The 22,362-nt window shown below is 34.9% G+C and overlaps 1 protein-coding gene across 1 annotated transcript in view; it reads left to right on the top strand.

Moving 5' to 3' along the window:
- The window catches only part of Il1rapl2 (interleukin 1 receptor accessory protein like 2), a 1,183,927-nt gene that overhangs the window by 886,574 nt on the left and 274,991 nt on the right, over positions 1 to 22,362 (top strand). Inside the window, exon 6 of the mRNA XM_010619716.2 lies at positions 1,118 to 1,192. Within this exon, the coding sequence (XP_010618018.1) occupies positions 1,118 to 1,192 (75 nt within the window). The remainder of the gene's footprint in view (positions 1 to 1,117; positions 1,193 to 22,362) is intronic.

Below are 22,362 nucleotides of genomic sequence, written 5' to 3' on the forward strand. Positions count from 1 at the left end.
ACCCTGACAGAACTGTTGCTGCTCTCTTTTAGCTACTTTTGTTCTTCTCTAGCCTTTCCCATACAACTAGCATTGACTTAGAGTACCTCCTCTCAGCAGTTGTTCGATAGTGCTTCTTTTGAGTCAATGTGTTGTTCTAATAATCTTCAGTGAGATGCTCTAGTCAACTACATCATGTCCAAATTACTTTGAAAACTTATAGGATCCTTCAGAATTAGTGTCATCTTCTCTATCTACTCTCATGTCCAATTCGTGATGATCACATCCTGAACAACTGACTCTCCACCCAACTCTGCCTAACCCATTCTCACCAGACTATTCTTTAAGCACATTATGGTTGCTAAGTTCTATGTTTATGCCTAGGTTTATGTTTTTAAACTTCCCCAAATTTCTTTTTATTTACTCTGTGCCTTTTGAAGTCTTTTCTATCCCTTAAGGTTCATATGGAGATTCATTTTCTTCATAAAACTTTCCCAGATATTATTCTGCCAGACAATATTGATCTCTCCTTTCTCTGTTCTGCAGGTCCTGTGTCCATAGTCTTAGCTATAAATTGAAGGCAACAAAGCAACCTTACTTTTTTCTCCCTTCTAATTTAGCACAGGACTTGGTGCAAAAATATGATTTATTAGCATTTTGATCAATTACTAATAAAGATACCAGTACATTCTTATTTTGGAGGTTGGAGTGAAGAATGGGAGCTGATTTAGATTCTGAGAAGGTTCATGCCACTAAAAATATCCACCAGGATTATATTTTATTGAAAATATTTAGTGCCCCAAAGCAAATATATATGAGGATTTAACGTTTTTCTGATTATGTTCTTAAATTTATATTTGTTCACACACTCAAGCTTGTAAAAAGCACCCCATTAGTTTGATCTTGTTAGAAAATCTAGCTGGTGAAATGGCCTATTCAGAGTAAATCAATGGTGCTCTAAATGTGCTGGGAAATAGATGTTGTATGGCGAGAGAAACAACTCAGATAAAAACACTGTCTAATAGATGTTTACACACCATCAAATCTACAAACATTAAATATCATACATGATAGAATCTTTCTTATCCTGCAATTTAACTCAATTTTTCCATTACTTTCTTTTATTTTTTTCTTCTAGCTTTGCTCACAGACAAGCCTCCCAAACCATTGTTCCCCATGGAGAATCAGCCAAGTGTTATAGATGTCCAGCTGGGTAAGTCCCTTTCTGGGAATAATAGATTTGAAACTTGCTCTCTGTTAGGAGATGGGGAAAATTGCATGAACAAGGAAAGGTTTATTGTCACTGTTATTACATGCAAATCAATTTGTGTTCTGCTCATTTATAACCCTGTGTTTCAGTGCAATAGCAGTTTAAGGAAATCAGTTTGTATTGCATTAAGGAATGGTAATACTAATTTGTTACACTGGATAGTAAGTGTGCTTTATGACAGAGCTTGTTAACTATGTGATAGATTCGCAGCCATCTTCCATTGATGATTGGTGTAGAATTTTTTTCATATGTCAGGCAATATTTTTATTTGGACAGAATTAGCCCATAAAAAACAAGCACCTGGTAAAATAAGGCAGACCTTCAGTGAAGCCTTTAAAATGAATTGGTAATTTTATTTCTAGAAACACAATGCAGTGTTATTTAAAACTTGTTTGTAGGTTAGAATTATGAGTATTTATGAATCATACAATGTCAAGAAAAGAAACAAGTTGGTTTATGAATGCTACTGTCATTTTACTGACTCAGATATAGACAAAAGGTTTTAAAGAAGCATTTTTGAGTCCCCTGCCACTAATCCTTGTGTTTTAAAATACTGTAAGCTTGAAACTCAAGAGTCCCGATAAGATCTATTTGAAACTATGGCCTTTAATCTAAGACATGTCTTTAACATTTGTGAGCTTTCATCTATCCTGGGTTTTACCACAGTACTCCGAATGTTTTCACTTTAAACCAGAGGACCATAGAAAACTGAGAAAATATGCTCAAAATACATTAGGCTTATGTTGATTACATGATTTTTATTACTACATTATTGTAGTATATAATAATTAAATTTTTTCATGAGACATTAGTACATGTACATAACATATCTTAATTCATTTTCTATTCCTTTCCCTACCTCTCTGTTCCACTCCTTCCATCTCCTGATCCTTTTCCTTTTTTGCAAAAGTTGATTAAATTTGTGACCCTGGTGTTATCCAACAATTATAACCAGGGAAGATATTTAAGTCTCTTTGAAAGTTTTTGACTTAACTTTTTATCTTTCCAATAAAACTTGAATTGTTAGAGTATTTTTTAGGTTTTTTAATTAAAATTTTTATTGCATGGTTGTTATACATAATGCTCACATTCATTGAGGCAAGTTGATACATGTACTAACATATTTCAATTCTTTTTTCAACTCTTTCCCTACCTTTCCATATTGTGGTCTCCTTCACTTTTGCAAAACATTTACCTCCCTATTTCCAATATTCAAATTTTTATTTTGTTCTTCGTTCATTTTTGGGATTCTTACATAACAGAAAGCACACAATCTTCAAACTTATGTGATTTATTGTGCTTAACATTTATTGTGATTTATTGTGCTTAACATTATTTTCTCAAGGTGCATCCATTTTCCAACAAATGACTGAAGTTTATCCTTCTTTTTGGCAGAGTAGTACTCTTTTGTATATAAATATCACATTTTATTTATCCATTCATCTATTGAGGGACATATATACTGCTTCTAAGATTTAGCTGTTGTGAGTTGTGATGCAATAAACACGGGTTTGCAGGTATCACTGTAATTTAATATCTTTAACTCTTTCAGGAAGATACCTACAAGGGGAACCACTGGGTCCAATGAAGTTCTGTTTTTAGCCTTTGAGGAATTTTGATAGCTACAGTAGTTGCACTAGTTTACATTCCCACCAACAGTATAGAAGGGTGCCTATTCCCCTCCATCTTCTCCAGCATTTGTTATTATTTGATTTCTTGATAATGGCCATTCTTTCTGGAGTAAGATAGAAACTCAGAATCATTTAATTTGTGTTTTTCTAATGTTTAGAGATGTTGAAAAGGAATTGTATGTATTTATTGGGCATTTGTACTTCTTCTGAGAAGTGTCTCTTCATTTAGTGTCCCATTTCTTACTGGGTTTTCTATTTTGGGTGCGATTCACATTTTTGGAGTTGTTTGTATATGCTAGATAATAGTTCTCTGTTTCAGGAATAGCTGGAAAATGTTTCCTATTCTGTAGATTGTCTCTTCACTTTGGGGTTTTTTTTTCCTTTGCTGTGCAGAGGATTTCAAATTTGATACGATCTAATTTGATAATTCTTGATGTTATATTTTAAGCAGAGTTTTGTTTGGAAAGGTGTTGTCTATGCCTATGTCTTCAATTGTTTTACCTGTTTTTATTTTTCAGCAGATTAAGTGTTTCTGTTTTAATGGTAAGGTCTTTGATGCCTTTTTATTTTAGTCTAGTACATGCTGAGAAATATGTGCTTAAATTCAGTCTTTTACCTGTGGATAGTTAATTTTTCTTCAGTACCATTTGTTAAAGATGTTATCTTTCTGTTAGTGTACCATTTTGGCCCCTATTTTCAAAAATCAAATAGCTAGATGTATCTGTAATTATTTCCGCATCTTCTAATCTGTTTCATTGATTCATATGTCTGTGCAATATAGTACTCAAAACATTAGCTAGCGTAATCAGGTCGGACAAAAATGTAAAAGTGGTATGTATAGGTAAGGAATAAGTGAAATTATCAATTTTTTGCAGATAACATGATCTTCTAGGTAAAAAGCCTAAAAATTCTACCAAAAATATCCTAGAAATAGTAACCAATTTCAATAGTGTAGCAGGATCCAAAATCAACACACAAAAATCAGTAGCATTCTTTGTCATTAATAATGAATTCACTGAAAAAGAAATCACAAAGATAGTAGTATCAAGAAAAATTAAATATGTACTTAGAAATTAACCTAACCATGGAACTGAAAAGAAAACTCTATAATGAAAACTATAGTACTCTGAAAAATGAGATCAAAGAAGACATCAGAAACTGGAAAAAATATGACATTCTGCCTCTGGAGAAAAGGAATCAATATTGTCATAATTCCAATAATGAATACAAATTTAACACGATCCCAATTAAAATGCCAGTAACATTGCTCACAGAATTGGAGAAAACAATCCTAAAATTCACACAGAACCAGAGAGAATCAGACAAGGAAAACAATACTGAAAAACATGATCAAGGCAAAAGGAATCACAATCCATGAACTCAAGTTGTCTTATGAAGGTACAGTGATAAAAACAGTATGGTACCAGTTTATTTCTACCTTGAAAATGGTAGAGAAAATTACATTCTTAGACTTGTTCATTGTTTTGAAATTAAATACAGCACAATTTGGTCTTTGAATTCAGCATATCAATATGAATACCAATGTTCAGTATATTAAAACAATAACAACAGCAGAAGGAAATAACATGTTTTCAAGTGTGAACTGTTCAAGTAATTACTATTTGTAGATTGTTTAGGTATTAGATTATGGCTCTCTCATATCCTTCATGTCTTCTTCGAGTCACTATTTCATGTTAGAGCCAAATATAGATGTGACGACACCTTTACTGCACAATAATTTCTACTTACTATCTCTTTATGTCAAACTGGGATGTGAACATTCAGGGATACTCTGGTTTGCTAGGAGTTATGTGAAACCATGTAGTGATCTTTTACCATTAGTTTGCACAGAGATAAAAAGGTGGATAAATGGTTTTTATTTGAAAATGTATAGATTAAGTAGAGAAAACAAAATTCATATGAATTTATTTGAACGAAATATGAGTAAATTTTATATTTGTGGCCTGTGTCTAGAGGTGGGTGTTATCTTTTCATATTCCTATGCCACTAGGCACACCTTAGAGAAGTTTGAATAGTACTGCTGTGAAACAAGGAGAGAGGCCATTGTGTGAGATTCATTCATTCAGATTCACTTGCTGCAACACCTGTATGTGCTGTTTCAGATATCTATATCATGTGCTTTATAGAAACATATATAATGTTAATATATAATCATATTATAATGATAATATATAACAATGTTAATATGTATATGCATCTTAACGTAACTAGCCTATAAAATTACTAAAATAATTTTATCCAAGTTACATTTAATGTAAGGGTAACATTTGCAATTTTTAGTTTGTAACACAATTTAGAAGCAAATTTATTGAAAAAAATATGAAGACCTGTCCACTTTTCATTCAAGAAAGGCCATGTCTCTGACACATTAAAATTACTATATGATTCAGAGAAAAAAATGCAAAATCAGTCAAAACAGAGTGTAGAAACACATGACTAGTTAATTTTACATGATTTAGCTTTTCCATAAATGTCTTTACCATCATTTATTCACAATGGGAAATCATTTTGTAAGCTCCTTTTACATATACTTCAATAGTAAGTTGATTTTAGCAACACTATAATTGTCGAAGTTCCTCAGCATTGCTGGAAGATCTACAGAGAGTTTATAAAACACTAGTTGTTAAAATAAGGAAATAGATAAGGCTAACTGGGGCTATTAGACATCCCTATCTATGTCTGGAGAACTTTCCCAATTCAGTAGGTAAGGAAAGCTAAAAATTATTTTACTTCATTTTCTAAATTTTGTCAAGCACATCAGCTTTAAACATGTTCAAAATGGAGGTAAAATTAGAACTACTACAAGTGCAACAGTCCAGTCTCAAGGGCTAAGCACATTACTAAGTTTCGGTTTTCCAAATCAGTGACTTCAAATTTGAGACAACATTGTGGTAGATTAAATTTGGCTATATATCTTTTTGCTACTTCTGTCACTTAAAAATGGTTGTTCATTCCCCTCTCCCTTAATCTATGTTGGCCTTTTAGATATGCTTGACCAACCAAATATGAAATAAGTGATTTTTTAAGATTCTAGAGTTAGGTTGAGAAAAACTTTTAATTTGTATCCCAGCCTTTTTGTTTACCTTGAATTCATCTTGCTGTCTGAAGCTTATGCAACATAGAGAGGCCTCAGAGGATGAGACTATGTGTAGCTAGGAAGACCAGTGAAAACCAAAGCATCAGACAATTAACAAAGAAGCCATTTTGAAAATGAATCCTGCAGGCCAACAGTCACAGTTTATGGCATGTACATCAGAGACAAAGTACTGAATCAAATTCTTCTTGGTGCTTTAACCAAAAAGTTCTGAGTATAATAAAGTGCTTATCAGTGCCCACTCAGTTATATGTGGCTGTTAGGTAGTAGTAGATAACCAGAACTGTCATAAATTAGTTTCTCTAGAGCACTCTCAATTCCATTTTTCCCATGGACAAAAATCTCCTGCAGCCAATTTATAGAAAATAATAAATGTTGTGGAAACTGCTTGAGTACTGGCTTCAAGGTAGTTTTAGAGAATATAATCTGGAATAATTGTTTATGAGTTTGAAGGCTACACTTTTCTCAGTTTTGCATACTTTTAAGGTGAATTCAGTAAATGACAATTTTCAGTAGAAATAAGTATTTCTGATACATGGAGATGACATTGGTACAGATATTTTGTTATGTCTCTAGAAGAAAATAAACATCATGACTTTCTTCAATAGTGTGATCCATTGGTTAAAACAAGGTTCTAGAAATTTACACATATTTTTTCTGCCATAGTGATGTCAGTTAGGTTATTGCTAAATTTTGTTCACATTTTAATGCTGAAAGAAGATTGATCTTAACCAAATTACCATATATTTTGGGATGATAAAAACCTTTTAAACAAAATAGCCAGAAACTGTTCTCACACAGTAAGCCCATGCAGCTAAAGCTGCCTTTGGTAATGTATGGAATAGAAAGAGAAAAGCAATGTACAATGCACGCATGCGCGCGCGCGCACACACACACACACACACACACACACACACAAATTCAATTGTGTCCTGTTATCTACTCTCTGCTTTCTCTGTCTGAAAGCAATTTTAGCTTTAACTTTGAGCTGTGTCTTTACTGTTGTAGAACTAATACTTTTTTCAGCAGTTGGAAAGGAATGTATTTTTTCAGAAAAACAAAATTGTATTACAACCTATTAAATTATATTGTTTCATAATACCGAAGTAGATAACCAGCATAATGCTCAACATGGTGGTACATACCTGTAATCTGACCATTTGGGAGGCTGAGGCAGGATTATCACCAGGAGTTTAAGGCCATCTTAGGCTACATAGTGAGTTCAAGGCCAGCCTGAACTATATAGTGAGACCCTGTCTCAAAAAATCATATTTATATATCTCATAGAGACACGTGCCCTATTAGAAATGTACTCATGCTAGCTAGACTATTTTTATGGTACCAAGGATCAAACTTGGAACCTTACACTTGCTATGCAGACAGTGGGACCACTGTGCTAAACCCCTGGCCTTAGACTCTTTTCTATATGACCCAAATGCATGCTTTACTAACTTTAGCATACTTCATAAACACAATTGGTTGCAAGGAGTTGAGATCAGCTATCTAATTTTAATTAAGGGTAAATTTGAAAATGTGCGTGGTTCTTCTCACTGTTGATGACAATTTTTTTCTTGGAAGCTTGCTAAGACTTAAAATAAGCCAGACAGTGTTGTGCAAAAAAAAAAAAAAAAAAAAAAAAATTACTTTCTCTATTGTGACAAAGAGTCAACAAAGGTCTTGAAGCCCTAGGCACATCAGAAAATTTCAGACCAGTAGAACAACCCAGGCTACTTGGACTACCTCAGATGTTTCAAAGAAGACAGTAGTTCATCTACAAATGAATTTGTTCTGGAATGAAAGCTTCTTTTGCTTTCTTTCCTATTCTCATTCAGAGTTAATCTAATTTTTACAGGTTATTCTGATTCATATTTCATGATTGTGTTATATGCACTGCCTCAAATGGTTTCTGTGTGTAAAGAGTGTTAATCTTCATCAGAAATCAACTTCTTTAGCATGTAAGAGAACAAAGCTGAATATAACATTTAATCCAAAACTCAGTACAAAAAGAAAAATAAAAAAACACCTCTAACTTCATTCCAGCCAGATAATTGCCCATTCAACAAAATCTTTGTTATTTTAAAATTTATCTAAAAACATTTCTTGAGTTCCTTCTTGATGACAAACACTGTTTGATCCTGGAGACATGGAGATGAATAAAATGAGGTTCTTGGTGTTAAAGGGATTCTCATACTAATAGGGAAGAAAGGTGTGCAAGCAAAATTATTGTAATATGATAACTTACAAAACAGGGATAGAAAAAGAGACTGACTTTTTTCATAGCAGGGCTTCATATAATAAAGGTACTTTACTCTCAGACTTTCAATCAAAACAATAATATCCCTCTCTAACCTCAATTGAAATAATAGAATTACTTGAAATTAATTAAAATTTGACAATGTAGAACATTTGCTTTGTTTTTTGCTTTTTGTGTTTTGAGACAGGGTCTCACTATGTAGTTGAAACTGACCTGGAACTCACTTTGTAGACCAGGCTGGTCTTGAAGTCACAGTGATCCTCCTGCCTCAGCCTGCCAGGTGCTGGGATCACAGGTGTGCACCACCACGCCGGGCTTAGAACATTTTGAAATCATAAATTGTTCACCATTTGCTTCAACATGGCAAATACTAAAAATGGAAACTTGTAATAACCTTCATTTGCTTCAATTTACCAAAATCAATCAGCTCCTCCTAAAGTTGACATAGAATAAACAATCTAAATCAAGTTATCAACCAAGCTATTGAGGTAAAATGCCAAGCCAGAATTATTGTTGATACAAATAATAATGCATGATCATTCAACTACCTGGAGTCATGACTCAGTACATGCACTTTGTGTATTATTGTGGTAACAAGGGATTTTTTTTTTCATTTTTTTATACTCTCCCTAGCCTCTTACTTCTAAATAACTCCTGGAAAACCTTCAAATAATTTTGAATAACCAAGGACTTTAGCAAGTTTAGAGAGGAAAAGGGAGCATATCATGAGCTCTCTCAGTTTTTGCAAAGTTAATGGAAATCAGTTTATGGCAGCATACCTTCTCCCTTGGAAATATTCTATGGTTAGTCAACTGATTCCAAAGACCTATTTATACCTGCTCTTACCATGGGCTACCCCGAACTGAAAATTATTCTGTTGTCTACATTGTACAACATATACATTGTTTATAACTTTGGAAAATCTAGGCCAAGAATTTTCTCCAAGAATTGACTGTAACATTAATAACAGACTGAAACTACGCGCCTTATTTTGTCTGAGTTTCTATAACTGAGGTGTACTTGTTTTGAGATTTTTTTTTTCCTCATTGAGTTTATTGGTACATTTTAGTTATGCAGTACAGTTACATTCATCACTGGGATCTTGTACCTTTACATGACAGGTCTTGGTTCTCATTTTTTCCCCTTATCCCTGCCCTCCCTTCACCCCCTCCTCCCTTCCCTATTTACAAAAACTTTATTTCCATTTTTTCATTGTCTCATTTTTTTCTTTTCCCTTATTTCCTTTCCCCTACCCTCCCCACTTCCCCTACACCTTTAGCCCTTTTCTTCTTGTTTTGAGATTTTTTTAAAGAATGAAAATAAAAAAGTGAAGAGTTTACTAAAAATATATTTGATTACTATGTAATATATGAACTTATGTCTTGAACAGTATAATTTTTTAAACCAGTCTTACATGTGTTTATTGATGTTTAAGGGGATTTTCTGAGGTTTGAGCCATTAATAAGACTTAATGTTTTTCATCATATTTTAATGTTATAAGTATAATTTTAAACATAAGAAACAAAATTATTTGAGAATGTACCATTATGATATACTTTAATAGATATTTGCATGTACATCATCTTATTTATTCCTCCTAAGAACCCAAAGTAATAGTAAGTACGTTTGAACCATTTTTAGATGAGGAAACAGCCTCAGACATAAGAAAAAGATTACATGAGGGTACATATTTTAGTAAATATTAGCAATGAACATTCAACTCCATCTATCTGATTCTAAATGTCTCATTTGCATTATAGGTAACATAATCTAGACACCAAACTCTGACCTAGAAAAAAATTAAGTAGGAAAAGTTTAATATAGTCACAATAGTAGTCATTATTTAAAATAGTTTTATTGCTAATATTAATAATGGCAATTATTATTCTACTTAGTTTTATAATTCAATAACTCTACCACTAAGGATAGTTATTTTCACTATAACAATACTTGTGTAATAATGGCTTTATTAATACTAATAATAATTAACAGTAGTTTTGTTTTAGTAATAGCAACAACAGCAATAATACCATGGAACCATCATTTGTCAATTCTTTATCTTGCTAAGCACCATATTAACTTCTCTGTATGAATGATATTGCCTGATTTTCTCAAAGATTTCTATGAGCTACTAAATATCTATCCTACTTTTAACAGCTTTGTGGTATCATTTTCATAAAATTGACCTATTAAAACATAGATTTCAGCAATTTTAATACATTCACAATGTGCTGTAAGTATCACAATGAGAAATTTTCTCACCAGTTTCCCACCCTAAACTCTAGGCAACCACTATATATTTACCTATTCTGGATAATTTAATGTAAAAGACATCATACAAGATTTAGTTTTTTATGATTAACTTCTTTACTTAACATTGTTCTCATCATCAGTCTCAAGTTTCAATTATGTTGTACATGTATAAAAGCATCACTCCTATTTATTTGCACAAATATTCCTTTATATGGGTATTGAGGAGTTTAGAAAGAGAAGCCAGACTACATCTGGACTATGACACCCATTACACCCTCAGTCAAGCCTGTTGGCATCTTGGGAGAAGATAAAGTTGCCAGTGCGAGGGAGCCAGCATTTCAGTGGTGGCCTGGCTGTTGGAATAGGCTCCCGAACTTACTACTCTCACCCTCTGGAAGAGAAGAACAAACAGCAAGTGAGACACCTGCCTACTAGGGCATCTAAGAAGTAGAAAACCAGAAAGGGGTCTATGAAATGACAACAACAGACATTTGGGTATGTGAAAACAAGCACATCAGTCTGACTAGAGATGCAGAGCTGAGTTCTGACAAGACTGGTCTTGGAGATGTGCAGTGGAGCAGTGTCTGGGGAAAGGAGAGGCCAGACTAACTCAGAAATGAGCTATCACCCATACCTTCCCAAGACACTGGAAGTGTTGTGCTTATATGATATCGTGTGTGCTACTCATTGCCAATGGCAGGTACTTATGGAAGAACTTCCCATCCACTTCAAAGGGATACTGAAGGCAGGAAGTCCAGGGACTCCCCCCTACCAGATTCTTAGAGAGTGAATTTTTGTGGAGGATGACGGATCAAGGACCATGGGTGGAATGACAGAAAGTGGCATCAAAATCAGAGGGCACCCTGCAAAGTGCTATGTAGTGGCTTGTGGAGCAAAAATTCAAAGGTGACTATGGGAAATGTTATGAAGAAAAAGGCATATGGATTGAGAAGCTCCCAGCAGAAATTCGTGGAGAACTGGATGCTGAGCCAATTATACCACACCCTGTTCTTCCCAAATGAACTGAGGTGGTTAGATCTTGGGACAGGGTCAAAACTGTCAGTTAGCCATGCACAGAGTATTATTTATAGCCAGAAAGTGAGGCCAGACAGTCTACCAGATCCACAAGCCTCTTTGCTAACAGGCAGGCAATTGAACAATGTGTGTGTGTGTGTGTGTGTGTGTGTGTGTGTGTGTGTGTGCAGGAGTACAGAAGGAGGCATCACAGAGATCTGTAATTGAACCCAGGCTCTAATATAAAAGGGATTGTGGGTACATTTTGATTATGTGTTTCTGAAACTGAGTTAGGTTTTTTGTTTGTTTTCTGTTTTTTTTTTTTTTTACTTTTTATTTCTGTCTTACAAATACAATATCAATCCAGGAATAAATCATAGGTATATTTAAAATTTGCATAAGTTATAACACTTCTCTTCCAAGAAAAAGAAGAGCTCTGGCCCACTGAGGGCTTATATCAGATCATTTAATTTAGTTTCTTTAATTGCACATGTGTTGAGCATACATCCATTGTTACAATAACTTCCCATTTGTAGTCAAATTTATTGATAAGATTCTGACTTCTTGAGATGGAAACCATTGTTAAAGAGTCATAAAATGAACAAAAAGTTTGTGAATATGTTATGGAACGGGGACGTACACCAGAGCAGAAATTTTTTCAAGGCCCAGTTTGAAAGTACTCAGCTCAATTGTAGGAAAATATAAGGGCTTTAGAATGAGATTCATGTTAACTCTTTATAAGGTAAATTAAGAATTTAATAATATTATCTAATATTACCTATATTATTTAATATATTTCACCAAAGTAATCAAAACATTTTTTCAAACACTAATTAATTTATTGACTAGTTCTGCAAGGTAGGATTAATGCATGATATTATTAAGCACTGACATGTGCAGTGATTAAGGATTTTTATTACACCCACAGTCAATTTAACTCATCCTACTCACGAGGAATCAATTAGATCAATACTGAATAAGTAAGTGAATATTAGCCTGACTCTTATTAGTTAGATCAGAATTTCTATGACTCTGCTATTGTATGAGTATATTACTGAGATAATCTGACTACTCACCTCTGGTCATGTTTCTACTTTCTCAGGCAAGTAGTTAGCTTATTAACTTAATGATAGCTGTTCTCATGAGTGAGCATTTTGTATATCAAGCAAGTATCTCTTAAAACTTTCAGATTGTTACTCTATTCACTTTTTCTTTCCCACTATTCCTGGAATTTTAGGTGTTACATTATTCTGACATGCAAATAAATCTTAAAGTGGACATAATCCCCAGAAAGAATGTAAATATTATGTATTGCAAATGTAATAATAACAATTTAAAAAATGAAAAAGAGGGCATGTAAGCAACAACAACAAAAAAGTGTGGATGGGAACATGTTAAAAGTTGCAGATGAGATGGATACCCTGCCTCAATGTACTGTGTAGAAATAGCTGAGTATATTAACTTCTCTTTATCAATGACAACTCCATAGTGATATTGTTCCATTAGGTTTTGTTCTCTTCAACATTCTACTGACTTGCATCATGTCTATATATGTCAGTAAATAATTCTGTTAGTCATACTCTAGGTGTCATTTTCATTGGGATCATTTTATTGTGTTTATTCTTCCCAGTTTCCAATTGGATCCTAGGTCTCAATTCTCAGCAGAAAGAACTTTGGTGCAATTTATCTCATTCTGCAATCATGTAAACTGAATACACATCCAGTCATTATGATAAAAAAGCTTAAATAATCGATTCTCATTCTTTAGAAGGATTCCTGATAGGCTTCATCCTGTCAAATAACGGATTTACTGAACACTCACTATGCATAGTGTTCTGATGAATCACAAAGATGACATAGGTAAAGAAGGAACCAGGGAGGCTAGAATATAACTGAGAAGAAAGAGATAAATGAGCAATTCAGAACAGGCTGTAGCACTGACATGATGACAGAATGTGAAGAACCACATAATGTTTTCCTATAACACTAGAAATTAACAATTATACATACTATCATAAAAGCTCCAGAAAACAGGTAAGTGATCATAGTAACCAGGGCAAGGTCAAACACAAAAAAGCCAGGTTTAAACATGTAAGGGCTGGGGATTTAGCTCAGTGGTTCTGCGCCCTGCCTCAGAAGTGCAAAGACCTGAGATTGACCGCCAGTATCCCCCCAAAAGAGAAAAGAAAACAAACATGTAAGAAAATTGGTTGCCTTTCGATGACATCAGCAAGTCCCCCAAAACTGACAAAACTCACAGTTCTGAAGATCAGTGACACTAGTGGATTTCCCCTTGGAAAAGAAGGAGAAAATATATAGATATTATTCTGATTTTTATGAGGCTGCCAGAGAGACTTATTTCTCTTTTACCTCACTTGGAGCAATACTGGAACCAACATATTTTGTACATCGGGGACCCACAGGGAACACAAGAGCTTTAGTGGCTAGAAGTATTACCAGAGAACCTACACTGCTGGAGAAAGTTATAAGAGGGAGAAATAGACAACAATCTCCTGGGGAAAAAAGGTGAAAACTTCACTATCTGAAAAAATATAAATGAAAGCCTTGAGGAGATGTGTCTAGTGAACGCTAAAAGATTTGAGAAGCCCCATAAAATTCTAGCTTGGCTGGTAAATGAAAGTCTTTTCCTGTATGAATTCAGTCTGTAAACATAAAGAAAAATGGCCAACACTATCAAATGTGTTCATTCCAACACAAAGATACAATCCTCACAAGGGACCTCGTGGTGCAATGGTAGTGCATCTGACTCCAATCCTCATGAAGAAATAGGTATATATGGCTTATTTACATGAACAAAATCAAATTTCATAAGCTGATCCCAAAGGGTACATATATGTATTTTCTAAAAAATAATTTAAAATAATGATTATAAAGTTATTGAGCATACTTAAAACAACGATCGTTTCAGTGGAACAAGAATGAGTACAAATTTACATGAATAAAATGAGACTATCAACAGAGGTGTCTATTGTTTCAATCTAAATACAAATTGTGGAAATGAAGAACACAATATCTGAAATGAAATATTCAGGTGCTATGCAACATACTTGATCAATCAGAAGAAAGAATCAAAGAATTTCAAGGTAGTACATTTGAAATTGCTTGGTAAAAGGAACAAAAAAGGAGAAATGAAAATAAGTCATAGAAACCTATGCAAATTATCAGATTACATGAAGCAGTTCAACATACACATTGTGGAATTTCCAAAAAGAGAATAAATACAGAAAGGGACTAAAGAAACAATGCTCCAACTATTCACATATCAAGAGAATAAATGTTCAGATTCAAGAAGTATAACTACTCAAAACAGCGAGTAATTGCCAAACAGTCTGCCTAGATACATATTATAGTCAAACTGTCAAATGTTACACACAAAGGGAATGTAAGAAACATCAAGTCAAAAGTGCTCAGCACAAAAGGGAATCTGCATTAAGCTATCACTCTACATAACAGCAGAAGTTTTTTTTTAGGCCTAAGGGAATGTGGTGATATATTCAAAGTACTGAAAAAAAACTGCCAAAAAATATCTAAGAGCATTTTGCTTCAAAATGTAAAAAAATTAGACTTTCTAGGATATGTAACAGAAGATGGACCGTGTTATTAGATCTAAATTGCAAGAAATACTAAATGAATCCTTTAAATTAAAATGGAAAGAGACTAGATAGCACCATGAATTCATTGAAATTATAAGACTCACTGGTAAAGGTAAGTGTATGGATACAGAGTACAGTAATAGTAGTGCATGAAACACTTTTATTTATTCATTTATTCTCATTGAATTTATTGGTACTTTTATTAGGTATACAGTACAGTTACATTCATCATTGGGATCTTGTACCTTTACATGACAGATCTTGGTTCTCATTTTTTTCCCTTATCCCTGCCCTCACTTCACCCCCTCCTCTCTTCCCTATTTACAAATACTTTTATTTCCATGTTTTCATTTTCTCATGTTTTTTCTCTTTTCCTTATTTCCTTTCCCCTACCCTTCCCACTTCCCCTACACCTTTAGCACTTTTCTTCCTATTTCACATTGTCAACTATATCATTAGGATCTTATTTACACTTTTAGTTTTTCACACCAGAGAAACTATTTGGTATTTACATGTGTGACTTATTTATTTCACTTAAGAGTATGACCTCAATGTGCATCCATTTTCCTATGAATGACTCTAATTTCTCATTCTTTATGGCTGAGTAGTATTCCATTTTATAGAAAAACCACATCTTCTTTATCCAGTCTCCAAGTGATAGGCAACTGGGCTATTTCCAAGCTTTAGCTATTACAAACTGTGCCGCTATAAATTTCGGTGAGCATATATCACTGTGGTATGATTATTTTAATTCCTTTGGAAAGATACCCAGCAGAGGGATGGCTGGGTCAAATGGTACCTCTAATGCTAGTTCTTTGAGGTATCTCCATAGTGATTTCCATAGTGGTTGCACCAGTATGCACTCCCACCAACAGTGGAGAAGGGTTCCTTTCTCCCCACAAACCCGCCTACATTTGTTATTGGTTGATTTCTTGACAGCAGCCATTCTTTCTGGGGTGTCATGGAATCTCAGTGTGGTTTTCACCTGAAACACTTTTAATTATGGTATAAGTTGAAAAGACAAATGTAATGAGCTATAAGTATAAAATACTGTAATATTTGCTTTACTTACAAATGTAACTTATTAAATCAAACGTACAAAGTATGTGGAGTGAATCTTATTCACCTCAAGCTGTCATAATAAAATATCTGAACTTAATAATTTAAACAACACAAATTAATATGTTATAGTTCTGGAGGATTAATCGGCAAGATGTGAGCGTCAGGATGCTTGTGTTCTGGTGAGAATTCTCTTCTTGGCTTTCAGATATCACTTTATTGCTGGCTTTTCACAGGGGAGGAGAAGAAAACCCTCTTGTTTCTTACTCTTATTATAAGGACAGTAATCCTACCATGAGTTCCCTACCCTTGTAACCTCATCAAATTTCAATTACCTTCAAAGAGGCCCAAGCAATAGCATGCATGAGTATGTGCAAATCCCAGAGAGCAGTGGTGTGGACCAGAGCTGTGCAGCTGCAGGCAGATTCCAGCCAGAGCACTGCCCCAACCCGAGAGGCTTGGGCACACGCACACAAGCCAAAGGCCCTCCCATGAAAGAGCTGCACAGGTCCATAATATTCAGACAGAGGCCTGCCCCATAACATCAGTAAGTGTGCAAAAATCTCGGGGAGCAGCAGAGTGGACCAGAGGGGCATGGCTGCATGCCAATCCCAGCCAGAGTTCTGCCCTAACCCCAAAGGATTGGGCACACCTGCCCAAGCTAAAGACCACCCAGAAAAGAGCAGCAGAGGCACACAAGCAACAGCCAGAGAATGCTCCCATACCATTGATAAGTGCATGGAAACACTAGCCAGAATAAGGCTGCTCAGACAACAGTAGCTGGAGTGCACAACCTCAAGCCAAAAGCCCTTCCAGACAACAGGTACATAGAAGCCCCAGCAAGAGGCACACCTAGATACCACCCCAAGTGTGCAGGGGCCCCAGCCAAAAGCTTGACCAGACAACAGGGCAACTCAGGTACCTAGAAGGGCACCATTCTGAACTCAGGAATTGTTGTACTGGTGTGCATCAGAGTAAAGGATGCTTGCTCGGTGGCTTGCTGAAAATTGAAGACCACTGGGTGAGCAAAACAAGACATACAGATCACCTAAGGCAACCCCAAAGGGCAGTGAAATAGAACAAGCTGATACTCAACCACCTGGACTCCCTGAACTGGCAATGAAAGAGGACCTAGAAAAGTAAAATCAGAAATAATTTCTCAGATAACACGAGAGATTGTGCCCATAGTGCAAGACATCGTTGATAAATCTAGAGTGGACACGGATAAAAAAAAATAGAGGAGCTGACGAACATGATCAAATCACAAAAAGGAAACAAATGGAATCCATAAAACAGATGCAAATAGATTTCCAGGACATTAAAAACTTAGCAAATAGGAAGAAAAGGACCAAGGGTGTAGGGACAGTGAGAAGGATAGGGAAGAGGGAATAAGGGAAAAGGAAAAAAAAAATCAGAAAATGTAAAAATGGAATTAAAGTGTTTGAAGAGGGGGAGGGGAGGATGAAGGGAGGGTGGGGACAAGGGGAAAAATGAGAACCAAGACCTGGCATGTAAAGGTACAAGATCCCAGTAATGAATGTAGCTATACTGTCTACCTAGAATGTACCAATAAATTAAATTTAAAAAAAAACTCCATTGAAAATTTACGCAGCTAAATGAGCCAATGTGAGGAGAGATATTTAGACATAGAAGGTAGGATTGTAATTAGTGACCAGGAAAAGAAAAAAATTCTTAAAAATAGTAAGGGACCAGAACAAATCCATCCAATATTCGCTGGAAAATGTGAAGAATAACATAAGACTGATCAGACTCAATGAAGAAACAAGAGTGAGTGCATATAACATTAAAAAAATTGTTCACAGAAATAGCAGGAAAAATCTTCCCAAGTAGGGAAAAAGAACTTGAAATACAGATGAGTGCAGCATATAGGACTCCAATTAGCTGTGATAAAAAACAATCTACACATAGGCATATAACGGTTAAGATTCCAGAAACCCAACAAAAGTATGAAATTCTACAAGCACTTAGAGAAAAGAAACAAATCACATACAAAGGAAAGCCCATCAAAATCATGGTAGACTTCTCAACACAAGCTCTCAAGGCAAGAATAGCATGGAGTGATGTATTTCAATCCCTAAGAGAAAACAACCTCCAACCCAGATGGATGTGCCCTGCAAAACTATCTTTCAAAATCAATGGAGAAGTAAAATACTTGTATGACAAAGATCACCTAAGGAACTTCATGAATACTAAACCAGCACTCCAAACATTTTAAACAATATCATAGAAAAAGACAATGAGGATCACTACCCCAGGAAGCCCAGAAGAAGGAATCCATCAGGCATGACAAGAAATTAAATACAACAGGGGAGAATCCAACAAAAAGAAAAGGTCATGACAAAGATAAGTCGATACATAGCAGTTATAACCATCAACGTTAGTGGTCTGAACTCACCAATCAAGAGAAATAGACTTGCAGAATGGTCAAGAAGCAAGATCCAACAATATGCTGCACACGAGAAACACACTTAATTCAAAAAGAAACTCACAGATTGAATGATAAAGGGTGGAAAACAATACTCCATGCAACAAGAGCTCCCTGCAAAAGGAGAAGTAGCTATCCTCTTCGCAGATCAGGTGGATTTCAAAACAACACTGATGAAGAGAGACAAAGATGGACATTACATCCTTGTAAAGAGAATAATCTAAGAGGAAGAGAACAATCCAAGAGGAAGAGAAGATAATCATCAGTATATGTGCACCAAATACTGTGGGCCTAACTACATAAAACAAAAACTAATAGACATAAAAAGTCAAGTAAGCACTAATACAATAGTAGTGGGGGACCTCAATACCCTACTGTCACAAACACATCAACTAGACAGAAAATAAAAAATGAAATACTAGAACTCAATCAAACTCTTGAACAAATGAACTTAACAGAGGTTTACAGAATGTTTCACCCTACAACATCAAAATACATATTCTTTCCAGATGCACGTGGGCTGTTCTCCAAAATAGAACACATGCACACTCATAGAGCATGTTTAAGTAAGTGCAAAGGAATTGAAGTTATCCCCTGCATATCATCAGAATATAGTGTGATAAAATTGGAGATCACTAGCAAAAGAAACCACAGGAATTTCATAAAAATATGGAAATCGAACAACACACTTCTGAATATCCAATGGGTCACAGAGGAAATTAAAGAAGAAATCAGATAGATCCTACAATTAAATGACTATGGTAACACAGCATATTGGAATCTATGGGACAAAATGAAAGCAGTGTTACCAGAGAAATTCATATCAGTGAACACTCCTATTAGGAAAGCAGAGCAAGACTATAAGAGCGAGAAGCAATCAATTTAAATATGTTCAGGGACCATTTTCATCTCCAGAATTAAGGATTATTTTGATGTTACATCATTGCCTTTTCTCTTTTACTTTCCTTTTTAGTTTTATTTTAGGATTCCCTATTTTTAATGTTCATACAGAGATTTATTTAACTGAAATACAGAATAGTTTCTTTGGTGTGAAAAACTATAATAGTACACAGGATCCTAATGAGACAATAATGTGAAATTGGAAGTAAAGGGCTAAAGGTGTAAGGAAAGTGGGAAGGGTGGGGGAGAGGCAATAAGGAAGAGGAAAAAAATATGAGAAACTGAAAAAATGGAAATAAAGTGTTTGTAAATGGGGAGGGTAGGAGGGGGTGAAGGGAGGGCAGGGACAAGGGGAAAAATGAGAATCAAGACCTATTATGTAAATGTACAGAATCCCAATGATGAATGTAATTGTATTGTATACCTAGATTGTACCAATAACCTCAATAAAAATAAAGAAAGAAAAAAGAAAAGAAAACAGAGCAAGGTCATTTAAACAACCTGATGCTGAACCTCAAGCATCTCGAAAAAAAGAGCAGGGCAATGCCAAAGCTCAAACAAGGGAGGAAATTATAAAGATTAGAGCAGAAATCAATGCAATGAAGGTTAAAAGAATAATACAAAAAAAATCAATACTGCCAAGGGTTGGTTCTTCAAAACAATAAACAAAATTGACAAACCCTTAGCCAAACTTAACAAAAAAAGGAAAGACAAGGACCAAATCCATGCAATTAGGAACGAAAAGTGTGAAATTAAAATGGACCCTTCAGAAATCCAGAGGATCATCAATACCTATTTTGAGAACCTATACTCCAATAAGATGGAAAATACAGAAGAAATGGACAGATTCACAGATACATATGAATACCAAAGTTGAACGAAGATGACCTAAATATTCTAAACAATCCAGTATCAATCAATGATAGAAAATGTAATTAAAAACATACCAACTAAGAAAAGATCAGGCCCTGATGGCTTCACTGCTGAATTTTACAAGACATTTAGTGAGGAACTACTGCCACCATTGTTTAAAGTCTTCAATGAAATTGAAAGGAAAGCAATACTCCAGAATTCATTCCTGAAACCAAATGTCACCTTGATCCCCAAAGCTGAGAACTACAAAACCAAATAAGGAAACTATAGGCCAATCTCACTAATGAACATAGATGCAAAAACCCTTAATAAAATACTGGCAAATAGAATGCAGAAGATCATCTAGAAGATCATGCACCTTGACCAATTGGGGTTCATCCCTCAGATGCAGGGATGGTTTAACACATGCAAATCAATAAATGTAATACCTTATATTAACAGAGCTGAGGACAAAAACCATATGATCATCTCAATAGATGCAGAAAAAAATGTTTGACAAAATCCAACAAGCATTCATGATAATAACCTTACAGAAAATTGGAATAGACAGTCTCTACCTCAATCTGATAAAAGCCATCGATGCAAAACCAACAGCCAGTATCATACTAAATGGTCAAAAACTGAAATCTTTTACTCTAAAATCAGGAACAAGACAAGGATATCCATTATCACCACTCCTGTTCAATATAGTTTTGGGATCATTAGCCACAGCACTTGGGCAGGAGAAAGAAAAGGAATAAAGATAGGGAATTCAGAATTTAAATTATCATTATTTTCAGATGATGTGATATTCTATATAGAAGCCCCTAACAACTCTACCAAAAGACACGGCCTACCTCTATAAGTAAAGAGCCCCTAAGCCTATGTTGCTGTTATTCCTTAAAAAAATAAGGCAACAGTTCCTATTACAATAGCATCAAAAAAAAAAGAAAGAAAGAAAGAAAGAAAGAAAAAAGAAAAAGAAAGAAACACTGAGGAATCAACGTAACAAAATGAATAAAAAACCTCTACTCTGAAAACTAAAGCACTCTGAAAAAAGAAATTGAAGATGATATCACAAAAGTAAAAGACGACCCTTGCTCCTGGGTTGGAAGACTCAACATAGTGGAAATGGCCATACTTCAAAAACTGCTATATAGATTCATTGCAGTCCCAATTGAAATTCAGCAGCATACTTCACAGACCTGGAGAAAACAATCCAAAAATTCATTTGGAATTAGAAGAGACCTAGAATAGATAGCAAAAGCCATTCTAGGCAACAAAGACAAGGTATCACAATCCCCAACTTGAAACTAAAATACAAGGCTACACTGCTACAAACAGCATGATACTAGGAAAGAAACAGACCTGAGGACCAGTGGAATAGATTAGAAGATGCAGAAACTACTCCAGACATGCTCATCCACCTCCTCTTCAACAAAGGAGCCAAACAACCAATCTAGGGGGAAGATAGCCTCTTTAATAAATGGTGCTGGAAAAACTGGGTTTCAACCTTCCAAAGCTTAAAACTAGACCTATATCTTTAACCATGCACTAAACTAAAGTCAAAATGGAATAAAGATCTAAATATTAAAACAGAAACAATAAACCATCTGGAAGAGAAGTTAGGTAGAACTCTTGAAGACATTGGTGCAGGAAAAGATTTTAGGAACAAAAACCTCAGCTGCATGTGAACTACCACAATCAACAAATTGGATCTCTTCTCACTAAAAAGCTTCTGCACAGCAAGAGAAACCACCAACAGCATGAAGAGACAGCCCACTATGTGGGAAAATTTTTTCACCAGCTTTTCCTCAGATAAAGTTCTACTATCTAGAATAAATAAAGAACTTAAAAACAATCAGGCCTCCCAAATTTAAAGACCCAATCCAAATGTGGGAATCTGAAATGAACAGATATTTCTCAGAAAAATAAGTAGAAATAGCAAATAAACATGAAAAAATGTTCAACATCA

This window comes from Fukomys damarensis, unplaced genomic scaffold, assembly GCF_012274545.1.
Source record: "Fukomys damarensis isolate Sample0158 unplaced genomic scaffold, DMR_v1.0_HiC HiC_scaffold_39, whole genome shotgun sequence".
Classification (NCBI taxonomy): Eukaryota; Metazoa; Chordata; class Mammalia; order Rodentia; family Bathyergidae; genus Fukomys; species Fukomys damarensis.